We start from the raw sequence: 13466 nt of genomic DNA on the forward strand, positions 1-13466 counted from the left end.
TCCTGCTCTTTCACATCCTGATAAGACCGGCAGGCACACTCAGGAGCAGAGGGCAGCGCCACGCGGCTTAACCTTTCCCCCAGGCCTGACACACTGATCAATGTGTTGCTTCACGGCAGAGTGATCTGCTCATGTCCCTCACATCCCGACAAACACACACACACGTATGCTTCATTACATCGTGAGATTAGATGTGAGGAACGTTTCATAGTAACGTAGTCGCACACTTTCCATGGGTCCTAAATGGATCCAAACAAGCAGCTTTACAACTCTTACTTGATTGCTTTGTTTGATTGAGCACCCCAGTCACCTTAACAGAAAAGCATCGGTTTAATCGACCAGTAGCAAACATGAAGTGTTCGGGAAATCCGTCTGAAAATGCTTCAACAGGTTGAAGTCTGTCATTACATAAAAAATACAATTATGCTCACCAATGCTACATTTATTTGATCAAAAATATATGTAAAAACAGTAATATTATTACAATTTATATTTCTATATTTTTTGTGTGTTTTGTGTTTTAATATGTATATTTTTAAAGAAATCATTCTAAGATGTGACCCTGGACCACAAAACCAGTCTTATCACAGGTATATTTACAGCAATGGACAAAAATATATTGTATGGGTCAAAATTATAAAAAAAATTATTTTATGACAAAAATCAGGATATTAAGTAAAGATCATGTTCTATGAAGATATTTTGTTAATTTCCTACTGTAAATATATCAAAACTTAATTTTTGATTTGTAATATGCATTGATAAAACATTATTTGGACAAATTGATATTTCTGCACCCTCAGTTTCTAGATTTTTAAATAGTTGTATCTCGGCCAAATATTGTCCTAACAAACCATACATAAATGGAAAGCTTATTTATTCAGCTTTCAGATTATGTATACATTTCAATTAAAAAAATTATGACTAGCTTTGTGGTCCAGGGTAACATATGTTAATTTGATGCTCAAGAATGTCTTATTATAAATGATAAAAACAGTTGTGCTGCTTATTTTTTTGTGGAAACTGTGATACTTTTTCAGGATTCAAAAGAACAACATTTATTTGTTATAGAAATCTTTTGTAACATTATAAAATATTATTTTATTTTAGACAGATGTGTAAGATGCTGGTTTTATGAGGAAAGAGTGTGTGTAGGCAGGAGAGAGGGACTCTGGGGAGAGGTAAACATTTCATAGCTCTCTCTGGATCCCTCACTTTGTGTCCTTGTTTCATTCCCTTCTGTCCTTTTAAAGAGATTTAGTGGGGTTTGGGAAATCATAGTGCCCCTTTCTCTTTTTTTGTGTAGTTGTTGCTAATAACAAGCTCACGATACGTTTGAGTAGTTGCCAGTTTAAGCACATGAAGTCAGAAGTTCACCTATCACTTAGAGGGGTCACCGAGGGAACATAACCAGGAAAATGTTATTTCCCTTGTATGTAATTAGTCATTAAGCTGATGCTTTTATCCAAAGTGACTTGCAGTACACTTATTACAGAAACAATCCACCTGGAGTTTAGTTGCTCAAGACAGTGTAGCACAAATCCTGACAGCCCTGTGTGAACCACAAGTAGTGACGTCACACGAGCATTGAAATTAGCACAATGTTGATATTTTGGCTTGCTGTGTAGCAGTGTATATTTAAATGTTGAACCAAACAGTTAATGTAGAGCAAGCATGTTCTAGAAAGGACCTGCTTCTCAAATCTTTCCTATGCTCCACCAAAGCAGTTTACCTGATAAAATCTGCTCCTGTGTGTAAATATACAGTATATTTGTGACTTCTATGCAGTATAGAGACATGCAAATTTAATCAGAATAATATTATTGAAAGATTTCCTGAAATCATTTTGATGCAATTTTGTTATGTCAATCGATGCAAGGGGGACAGGGGACACCCAAAATTTGTACATTACAAAAGTTACAATTAAAAATAGGGCCTAAATTGTTATGTATTAATTGTTTTTTTCATAAATACTATACTGTTTACATAAAAATATTGATCTATTTTATGGAAATATTCTGTGGGGATAACTCTCGTTTTCTTATCACATACTATTTGGAGTGCAACACAAGTAAAATATTAATTTTGTCATGGGCATCATATGGCTTTTGTATTCATTCTGATGCCTCTCATGCTTGATTTTAAGACTCATCCCGCTAAGTAATAATCTTGAGAAATCCCAACTTGCAGAATGAGAAGTATGCTATTGTGAGTTGAGCTTATATGAGATGCTAATGTCTGTGAGGCAGTTTAGATTTGGATGGAGTTTTGGATTACTTGTGCATTTGTTGTTGTTGTTCACAATATGGTGTGGAGGGTTTTTGACTGATAAATACATCCCAGTATACACAACAGAGGAGAAGAAATCAGGATGGGGAAACACTTCCCTCCCCAACATCACACTGAGCATCTTACAGCTATACTGACAAATACATACAAATGCAAACAAGCGCACTCACACATACACAAATGCAAACACAGACACATACAAATATGCGTGCCATGTGAGATCTCAAGCCAGACTGGCATTGGCTGTGTTCTCTATGGTTAATCATGTTAGACACAGCACAGATCAAAGCTATGGGATGCCAATCTCTGTGCCAGCCCACTGACAGGGGGTCAGTGCCCCCACTGCCCACATGCACATTCCACCAATATGGTACTCTTTGGTCTCCCATTATTTGTTAAAGGGGACCTATTATGCAAAAATCACTTTTATAATGTGTTAAAACACAGTTGTGTGGCCGCAGTGTGTGAAAACAACCAGCCTATAATGGTTAAAATCCACCAACTCATTTTATTATAATCTAAAAAAATTATAAACAGTCTCTCAGAATGAGCTGTTTTAGATTCTCCCTCTGTTCACGTCACTGAGGGGAAAAAGTTCCGCCTATTTGTGACGCTGTCCTATAGACTAGAGCTGTAATCGGGCCTTAAAAGTTAGGCCTGACAGGGCCCAAGCCCGACAAGTGCATTGATTGACAGCTTTTTAAAAGCCCGAACACGACATTATTCAAATGTGCACACGCACACAGCTCTTTTGCCTTTTTTCAAGAATGAGTCATACATGTTTTAACAATTTATTCATGACTAGCATAGGCTATAATAGACTTGGAAATTGAAACAAAGAAATAAAATAAGTAACATCTCAGCACTCTAAATAGGCCTAGGCATACACTTAGCCTATAAATAGGCCAACGCGCTAATAAAAATGAGTCTTTCTTAACAAATTAAAATAAGATAAATTCTAAATTAAGATGGGTATTTGGCAATAACAAAATTAAGATAAAGGCTACGCAGGATTTGCTTCGCCACTTCTCTCCACAATCCGGCCTCAGCGCGACGGTGAATAGCAGCTGAAATTTTATAAAAGAATAATGCCAACATTAGCCTACATACTCTATTATGCATTTAAGACTCAATTAATATTTAGTTATAATTTGAAAAACCTTTATTCACCAAAATTAGGCTAATGTTTTTGTGGAGGAAATTTATTGAATCCACTGTAGATGGCTTCAGCGCGGTGCTGCGCTCACTGATGGTGCAGCAGCACTGAACACCCCTTCACTGCTGCTGCTACTGGCCGGGATGCATAGAACTGATCTGGCTAATTTTTGAAGTTTTGGGTAGGATGGTTTGTTGATCTTCCACCAGCCAAGAACATCCCGGGCCCGTGTAAAATGATATAAATTAAGCCCGAACCCAACCGAACCTGTCGGGTCCTGTTGGGTTCAGGCAAAGATCTTCAGCTTTACTATAAACACAGCCCTGACTGAGAAGCTGCATGTCCGCCTCTGCCATTACTGATTACTTTCTGTAGCTGCTGGAGATATACAATGTCAGCGTCAAAGAGGCTTTTCAAGTGTTGTGTTTGGGATGCACTAATGAACATAGGAGTCTCCATAGACTCCCTCCATCTGAGCCTGAGGAAGCTGTGCTTAAGTTTCATTGTCTAAGGAAATGTCCCGGAAACAAATTGGTAAAATCTCCAAAACGTGTAGGGATCAATACCAACGCTGTGTGTGCAAACGTCAGCTCCAGACAAAGTAAGTGTCACGCGTTTGTTTTCCAAATTGCCCTTCTGAAAGAGCTTCTTGGCACTCTATAGGAATGTGGTAGTTAAAAGTTGCATATGAAAGCAATGCGAGTCGATCGCTTCAGTTTGTTGAGCTCATAATCACGAGTGGGACTTATAAAGTTTGTGATAGCTGGTCTCATGGTGCATGGCATGCTATGTTATTTTTATCCCGCTGTGCTCCCCATCTGTGTAATTCATAAACGCAAATGTATTATTCATAGTACAATCAGATGACTGACTTTTAAACAGAGTATGTTTTCTGTAAAGATAACAGGCTTGTACTAATCGTGGGATGTTTATTTGCAAAGGCTAGCACTGCTAATGCTAGAGCGTGAGCTCTTGAAGCTCCGCCCTCTTCTCCGGAAGCACCAGCTCATTTGCATTAAAGCAACATACTCAATAACAGAGCGTTTTGGCTCATACCCTAATAGTGGCAATTTTAACAATTTTAACATTTCATAAAAAATATCTGTTGGATATTTTGAGCTACAACTTCACATACACACTCTGGGGATATCAGAGACTTATTTTAAATCTTGTAAAAAGGAGCATAATAGGTCCCCTTTAAAGCATTAGAGGCATAACTGCCATTTTTTTGTTCGTTTGTTTTTTGAGCGCGAGAACTATTAGATATGTTTAACAGACTGTTATATTACGAAAATAAAACTAGAATGAAAATTAGTTAAAAATTTGTAATTCGATTTAATTCATTTGTTTGTCAGATATCTGTATCTTAAAAAGAAACACTATTTGATAATATTATTTTGACCCTTTTTTATTTATTTTATTTTATTTTTAAATCCATTTTTGGGGTTTGGTTTTAGTTTTTTTCCTGAGATGCCAAAGCTGTATTTTTAAGTTTCCGGTCTTCAGTATCACCTGATCGTTCAGAAATCATTCTAATACACTGATTTGGTGCTCAAGAAATATTTCTAATAATAAATGTTGTAAATGGTAGTGCTTCCTAATATTTTTGTGGAAACTATGATACTTTTTCACGGTTATTTGGCTAAACATTATAGCTAGATTTATAGAAAAATGTCAAATATAGATTTTTACCAATTTAAAAATATTTACTTGTGAATTTAAGGCATACTTGTATAACATACTTCTATAATTTCTTAAATATTAATTTGTATATGAATAGAACATATGTTAGCATATACTGTATATATGTGTTATGTGTACACACACATACAAATATTATTACTTTTTTATAATAAAAATTATAATTAAATCATATTAATTAATATTGTGTAAGTCCTTGAATCTGACCTGATATTTGACCATTATCAGCACAGTATCAATAATCATATTTATTTTTATTATTTTTTTGTAATAAATATTTTGGTAAATGTACTGTTTGAATGCAATAGCAAAATCACACAAATTAGGTTGCTTGCATTTACATATGGCTAACAGGGTTGAAAAAAATAATGTTTTGAAGGTTAAGCACCTCCTGATTTTTAATTTTTTTTAAAGACAGACACGCTCTCGTATTCAACTGCACACAAACACTGTTGCATGGATATTAATTAGTCTGCAAGGCTGCGACTGGTTCAACAGCAGGCAGAGTTCAGTGCCAAGTCAACACACCAGCTCCCCACTCCCTGTATGCTAACAAAGACCATGCTAAGCTAACGCATGCTAATCTACAACACTCACCTTTTAATTGCACAAACCTTTCTTGGTTAACACACTAGCTTGCATAGCTTTCTGAGCCGAAAATGTTTAAACCTGTGCTGGCAGAAAGAGCAATTTACACCAATTACACAGCACTGCTCAAATTATACCAGTTACTAATATAAAGTTTATTGCATTTCTACATAAACTGATATTGGCAATGACTTTGTATTTGCTTTGAGGATACAGCTATTTTGGTCCTAATTATTCAGTTTATTAATGCTAAGTGTTTTCATTGCCCTTTTTCACTGGTGTCATTGAAGTTTTTTTGTTTGTGCCAGAAACAAGCCCATATTTAGGTACATTTTGAACACATCATTGATGTGATTTTGTGTTCAATCCATCTCTTTGAGCACTAAAGTCACCTGAGTGGTTTTTAAACCGAAACAATTCGCCATATTACACTCTTGAGTGAGCAGCTGAGAAAATGACTCAAAGTTAGTGATGCAGGTGTATATAATCTGTCCATGAGCACCAAGTATTTGTTTAGGAAAAATGAAAGAGAGAGGGAGGGAAAGAATAAGGAAACAAATGGACCTATCTCCCGCATAAAACGCTGTTTTTCCAGCCCATTTATCATGGAGAGAGAGGGATTCTTTTTGATTGGCTGATTACCTCGATCATTCATCATGGCCCAGATATCCCCACCAATCTGACAACAGCATTTTGGATAATTTGTTAAAGATGACAAAAGGGCCGGTATTGCCATGGTTCATTTCTGACCTTTTTAATATTAGAAAATTAATTTTCCGTCTGAAACAAATGTATTAGATCCTGTCAGACTGGCCAGATGAATATTACACCTTGAAAACCCCCCTTCCCTGTGTGGTTGCTGCTCTTTTTGTGTGTGTGTGTGTGTGTGTGTGTGTGTATGAGCCATTGTGTGTGATTCTGATAGTGGCAGAAAGCAGTCTTGCGAGAGAACGAGAGAGAAAGAAAGACAGAGAAAGAGTGAGTTGAGACCTCTGGTGTCAGACGCACCTTTCTTAGCGATCTCTGAGATTTACGGGCAATTTACGTCCATCATCACTTCCTGTCCTCTGTCCTTCCATCATCTCACATTCAGTGAATCACTGAAATATCTGAACTTGTCTTTTTCTCTCTTTCTTTCTCTGTCCCTTTCATGTTTTTAAGTGTGTTGTTTATAAGAGAAGGCAGAAACACATTAGATGAGCTTCTGGTATTTGGTTAGAAATTGTATGGACTTTGAATTTTAATCTTAAGCTTTTATTTGACTGTTATGTTTCTTAAAAATCATGCTAGTTCCACAGTCGCTCCCTCATATAAATAAAAATGGTTATTCTGTATTATCAGCATTTCCTCTCCATTCTGAATCTTATTGGCAATAATGGTTGTTTGGTCAATATGATGGTTCCACAATTTTAGCCACTTCAAAGCAAATATGAAAAATTATACACTACAGTTCAAATACTTTATCAAAAACACAGTGAAAACTATTTGACGGTAAAAGTAGTATTACAGTGAAATAATATTACAATTTAAAATAATGTATTCTATTTAAATATATTTCCTATGATGGCAAAGCTGAATTTTCAGCAGCACTATTCCAGTCTTCAGTGTCACATGATCCTTCAGAAATCATTCTAATAAGCTGATTTTTGTGCTCAAGAAAAAAATTTCATCATTATCAGTGTTAAAAACAGCTGTGCTGCTTAATATTTTTTTGTCAGAACCGAGATCATTTTCAGGATTCTTTGAGAACAGTTTTAAAAGAACAGAATCTGAAATAGTAACAATTTAAAAAATATTTACTTTAACTTTTGATCAATTTCATGCACCCTTGCCGAATAACAGTATTAATATTACATATCTAAGTGTGTGTGTGTGTGTGTGTGTGTGTGTGTGTGTGTGAGAACATATGAATGTCATCACAACATTCAGAAATATTTATTATTTGAGCTATTTTGTTGTGCTGAAGAGCTGTGTAAGCATGTCTAATGAAGGAAGGAGGATGGAAACTGTTGCACTATGGAGCGCTGCCATTTTCCACCCTGGCAAACATCTGAAAAGCAAGATATAATCTGAACGCTGTCTTTTCAAAGATCACTCACACAGACGCCTTCCATCTTTCCTTTTCTGCTTTCGCTTTGCATGTAATTGTGTGTTTTGACCTCAATCAGAATATTTTCCACATCACAACTGTATTTCAAGTCTTGCATTATCAAAATCTCTTTCTTTTCCCCTCGTCTGCAGAGGATGGACAAACTTCTGAGCGAACAGAATCTGTTGCGTCCTCTCTTCATAGGTATTGCTGATGCTAAGTGCTTTGTGATTAAATGCATCAGCGTCTAATCCTGCTTAAATCAGTACCATTTCTTAATTCATACAGATAAGCAGAGCATTTATGGGCCTTAACAGCCCAGACTAATTACTATTCCTTAGATAAGTGCTCGTCCGACTAAATTCTTTTGACCTTCCATTTCTACTCAAAGGAACAGATAGACGTTTGCCTGCTATCCTCACATGCAAAAAGTGTGATGGGTATTAACTTCCTTTTTTTATATGTACTTGAATATTCAACACGTCAACATTCAAATTATGCTCTATTTTCATATTCCTAATTTCTTAATTGTCCTTAATTGCTTAATTACAAATTCAAATGAACAAATCTGGAGGTCAGAGACGGATGCTAATTGAACAATCAATCAGCGTTAAGCTAGCAGAGTATTGTCCACCTTTGATTGACAGCACATTAAGAGTGTGTGATTGGCTGTCTGTTTGTTGACATTGAGGGCTGTAGATGGTGACTGTACTTTTCTGACATGAGCGTCCTTGATATTGCATAAGGAAAATCAAGTCGGAATTTCGAGACGGATGTAATTTTCACCTTGAAAATTATATTTTTATACCAAAGGAACAGATCAGTCATAATTACTATAATATAATATTCATTTATATAACTCTATAAATGAGTATTATATTAGGGATAATAATATAATTAAAAATATAATAAATAAAATGGATAAAAATATAATTTAGGGAAATTATATTTATTTTATTATAATATCAGTATTACAACAGATCAGCCATTCTTACTATAATAAAATACTCATTTATAATTCTCTGATAATACTCACTTCACAGATTTGAATATGAAATTCATATTTATTTTATTTTTGTAACAGTATTAGAATTACATGATCATAGAGGTACATTATACAATGAATGTTTTTTAGGCTATTTTTGATAGTGTATAATATTTCATAATATTTAAATATTATTTAAATATTTAAATAGAAGTTGCTATTTTGTCTAAAATTGGGTTCTACTCACTTCTAAACAGAAAAATGTTCAATTCTAAATTATAAGTTATTTTAGCATTATTTATATACTATTATAAGAGTTATTAATATTTGGAATTTGCTTTTATATTTACATGTAATTTTTTTATGTTTTTGGCCTTTTTATATATATATATATATATATATATATATATATATATATATATATATATATATATATATATATTTACAGTATATTTCTATATATCTGAATATCTATTCATCTAATATTTATATTTTTTTAATTACCAAAATAATTTTAGTTAACAGTAATAACACTGATGTATCAATAGAAATATTCCATACACTTCATATTTTTTATAATAAGTAATAGTATTTTAATTTGTTTTTATTTTTTCCATGTCCTCAAATTAACTTCCATCTTAGTCTTTTATCAAATCCATTTAACAAACTATTTCCTTATTTTATATATATATATTTTTTATGGGGTATTAAATGACCCAAAGTCTTCCTTTTTTTGCATTTCACCTTTCATTTCTTTGTCTTCCAAGAGCTCAGCACCATGACAGAAAGCACCTGGTCCCACATCAGTGTTGAAAGGTTACTTCTAACCCGGAGGTAGAGAACAGCTCTTGCAAAGAGGAGAAGAGGCCATTTAATTTCCACTCTTAATTATGTTGTTAACGGTGCAAAATGAGCCAACGGTCCTTGCTGAAGGAACAGAGCACTTCACGCATACATTGCCATTACACAGTGTGTGATCTTAAGCATCTCTTTGAGCAAGAGAAAAGGTCATAAATGTATGTGTGAACGTGTATACATATGAGCAAAGTCAGCGGCCCCACCCCGACTTTGAAATGCACGGCGAGTATGTGGGCGATTAGACAGTTACCCACCTCTACTGCACACTGGGAACCCCTTGAAGGAGCTGATGGATCTACTTTAACGGTGACCAGTGCCCCTCTCTCTCTCTCTCTCTCTCTCTCTCTCTCTCTCTCTCTCTCTCTCTCGTTTTCCCTCCTCCTCCTCTTTTTTTTTTTGTCTGTGTGTTGTTTCTCCCTCTTCCTTGCGGGCTCCATCCATCAGACTGGCATGCGTGCAGCCGCCCCACTCTCAGCCACCATATTTCACCGCCTGCCATCAGAGGCCTGACAGCCCTGCGCTCACTAGGAAATTGCTTTGGCTGTGAGTGGAATTTCAAGCACCGGGTGCTGCCCGATCTCTCCCCCCACTCTCATCTCTCTCTCTCTCTCTCTCTCTCTCTCTCTCTCTCTCTCTCTCTCTCTCTCGCTCTCTCTCGCTCTCTCTCTCTCTCTCGCTCTCTCTCTCTCTCTCTCTCTCTCTCTCTCTCTCTCTCTCTCTCGGTCTTTGACTCCTGATGTTTCTCTTTCTCTCTCTCTCTCTTCCTTACTTCTGCTTTACCTCCCTCTCCCGACGACCCGCGGGATTCGAGGTGTGCTTCGGAATGCGTAATGAAGAAAGAAAAGGTTCGGTGTAGATGGAGAGAGCGCGGGAGGGGGTCAAAGGGTAGAGGAGTGGGCCCTATTATGCCTGCATCAGATGCTTACAATGTACACAACGGATGGAGAGAGATAGGCAGCCTCAAACAAAATGGCCATTACTTTGTGGCCATATAGATACGCGTAGCTGGATGCTCCTTTTGATGCCTTGTCACCGAAGCGCCGTGACTCACTCTTTCTCTCCCTCCCACACACAATAACACACACACGCGCAGACGAGGCGCATCAAACGGCAGCCCTCCGTGTGGCGACACCTTGTTCTGCTCGACAGCATGATCCTCTCTCCACACAAAACCACACACAAGTGTGTCTCTCTCATCATCTTGCCAAGCGCAAGCTTAATGATGTGGCAGCCATGATGGAGCGGCAGTTTCCTGCACTGCAGTGCTGTTAGACTGAAACTGAGACAACACAGAGCCAAAATGGTGTGTGGGAGGCTTGAGAGGGAGCGTATCTGAAGGATTGTCCACTGTTTGAACACTGTAAAAGCTTTTTTGAGGATGTAAACACTTTTCACATCTTTTTATACTGCTTTCACAGAAGTCTATACATGTTTTTGGTCGTCGTCTTTGTTGAGATCTTTCTTTCTGGTGACACTCTGCCATTTGTTTCCGGATTGAATTTCTGCTCTGTGAGTTTTTTTGCTGACAAATATTATTGTATGAGTTTCCCGGTCCATATTAATCATTTATTCTGCATTAAACGCCTGAATCCGGCCTGCGGTTAAGGTAGTGAGGCACGCCTGCTTCGCTTGCTGACTCAGGAACATGAATTAATCCCTCTAAACTATGGCAGTTGTGACAGCTGTTCTATAAAACACCCAGGAGTGTTGTTGCTCTTTCACAGGACCGTGATGAATAATGCTTGTGCTTATTTTTGCACTCGAAGCATCGGTGATGTGAAACCACAGCATAGTTTGATAGTTTAATATTTAAGATGTTTGCTTGCTCTGTTTTTCTATGGACAGTCAATCACTTGCTGTTTGTGTTAACTGCAAAAATGAACATTTTGTCAGCATTTATTCACCCTCATGTCAATCCTGTGTGACTTTCTTCCTTCCATGGAACACAAAATGGGGATCTTTATAAGACTGGCTGCATTTATTTGATCAAAAATACAGTAAAAGTAATATTTGTTTATAAATAACTATTTTTCAGGATTCTTTGATATATTTAAAGTTAAAAAACAACATTTATTTGCAATTTAAGCCTTTTGTAACATTATAAATTTATTGACTATCATTTTTGATCAGTTAAACGCATCCTTTCTTTTTAAAAAATAATAATTTCTTTCTGAGTACAAACATATGAGCTGTTATATATTATGTATATGAATAGTATGAATATGAATGTACATTTGAATAAGCCTTAAAACAATCCTTATCTTTTTTATAAAGTTTTTTTTTTTTCTCTTTGTTGATAATGTGGTGATTTATTTATTTTAAATACTATTTTATTTACAGGATATATTCTGCCTGTTCATCTTTCCACTTGTCTGTCTGATCTCTCTCAATCATCGTGTCTCTCTCCATGTGATTTACAGAAAGTGAGTTTGGAGTTTTACATCGACGTGCACGCCCACTCCACCATGATGAACGGCTTCATGTATGGTAACGTCTTTGAGGAAGAGGAGAGAGGGCAGAGACAGGCTGTCTTTCCTCGACTCCTGTGCCAAAATGCGCCTGACTTCTCTCTTGTAAGTCTAATGGGTATTACTATGTACTTTTAGTGCTCTTTTGTTTGCAAAACACCTTGGCTTAAAGGGATGGGCCACTCAAAAATGAAAATTCTGTCTTAAGTTACTCACTCAGATTTACTTCACTCATGTGATTTTCTTCTTTCTGTGGAGCCCAACATTTTGAAAAATGTAATGTTGTTTTGAACCACAACATTCTAAAATATTGTAAGTTTTTATTTTTTGATTGAACTGTCTCTTTATTGTGTTGGTGCATATTCACTAACTACTAGGCTATAGATTTATTCCAATTTCTGAAAAATACAGTGTGTAATATCCTATAAATTATTAATATGTTAATGTTGCATTATTTGTGACTGCATGGAAATTAAAATTAAGAATGGCAAAATGCAGTGCATGACGTTACCAGAAAACATTAAAGTTCCACTCTATAGTTACGCTGATAGGTTTCTTCTTTTCTTCAGCAAAAGAAAATCATTGGCTGAATTTCATCTCTGTCAGCCTTTTCCCTCTCAGCTCTATACTCATTAGCAAACGGCGCATGGAAAAGCGTTATTGGTATTTTCACAAAAAATTCAATACACCCCATAAATTAGCAAATTTTTGGTTTCCAAGACGAAGCGCATCAACACAAGCTTATTTTTCCAGGGTACGGCAAGTAACCTTTTCAATTCTGCAGAGCAAGACAATAACCAGACTCAATATTGCTGATGAGGTGTCTATATGAGAGGAGCAGAGACACTTTAAACATTTTCCACGGTGAAGCTCTTTTGGATGAGTCGGGAACCGCATGCTGATGAGGACACGCTTATATATGTCTGAGAAGATACATGAGCTATCCGTGCACCCAGTGCCTTCATAACACAGAGCTGAAGAGACATTATTGCGTCTGCTCATCGGCACAGACCGAATCCTCTATATTTCAGCCCCCTTCTCATTTTTTCACTTGACAGCTATATTAATAGGTAATTTCCACATGGTTTTCAGTGTCAAAATGGGATAACATGAATCAAAAAGATTGGTTGGTCTTTATTTGCTTTGTTTGTTTACAAATTTACTTCTGGTTTATTTGTCGTCTGTATTCAGAAGGATTGTTTGGATGGATGTGTCTTCCAGCTCATTGCACCCCTTCCACACTTTCAGCATTCTTTTTTCTTGATCTATTCTTCTGGGCTCCGTTAGTTTCCAGAGGCTGTTTCTATCTTTGGCCTCATCATTGTGATCATG

The 13466-nt window shown here is 36.4% G+C and overlaps 1 protein-coding gene across 1 annotated transcript in view; it reads left to right on the forward strand.

Moving 5' to 3' along the window:
* Positions 1–13466, forward strand: part of LOC306848087 (cytosolic carboxypeptidase 6-like) — a 330953-nt gene that overhangs the window by 300270 nt on the left and 17217 nt on the right. Inside the window, exon 10 of the mRNA XM_079382424.1 lies at positions 12087–12239. Within this exon, the coding sequence (XP_079238550.1) occupies positions 12087–12239 (153 nt within the window). The remainder of the gene's footprint in view (positions 1–12086; positions 12240–13466) is intronic.

The sequence above is a fragment of the Barbus barbus genome, assembly GCF_936440315.1.
Source record: "Barbus barbus genome assembly, chromosome: 28".
Classification (NCBI taxonomy): Eukaryota; Metazoa; Chordata; class Actinopteri; order Cypriniformes; family Cyprinidae; genus Barbus; species Barbus barbus.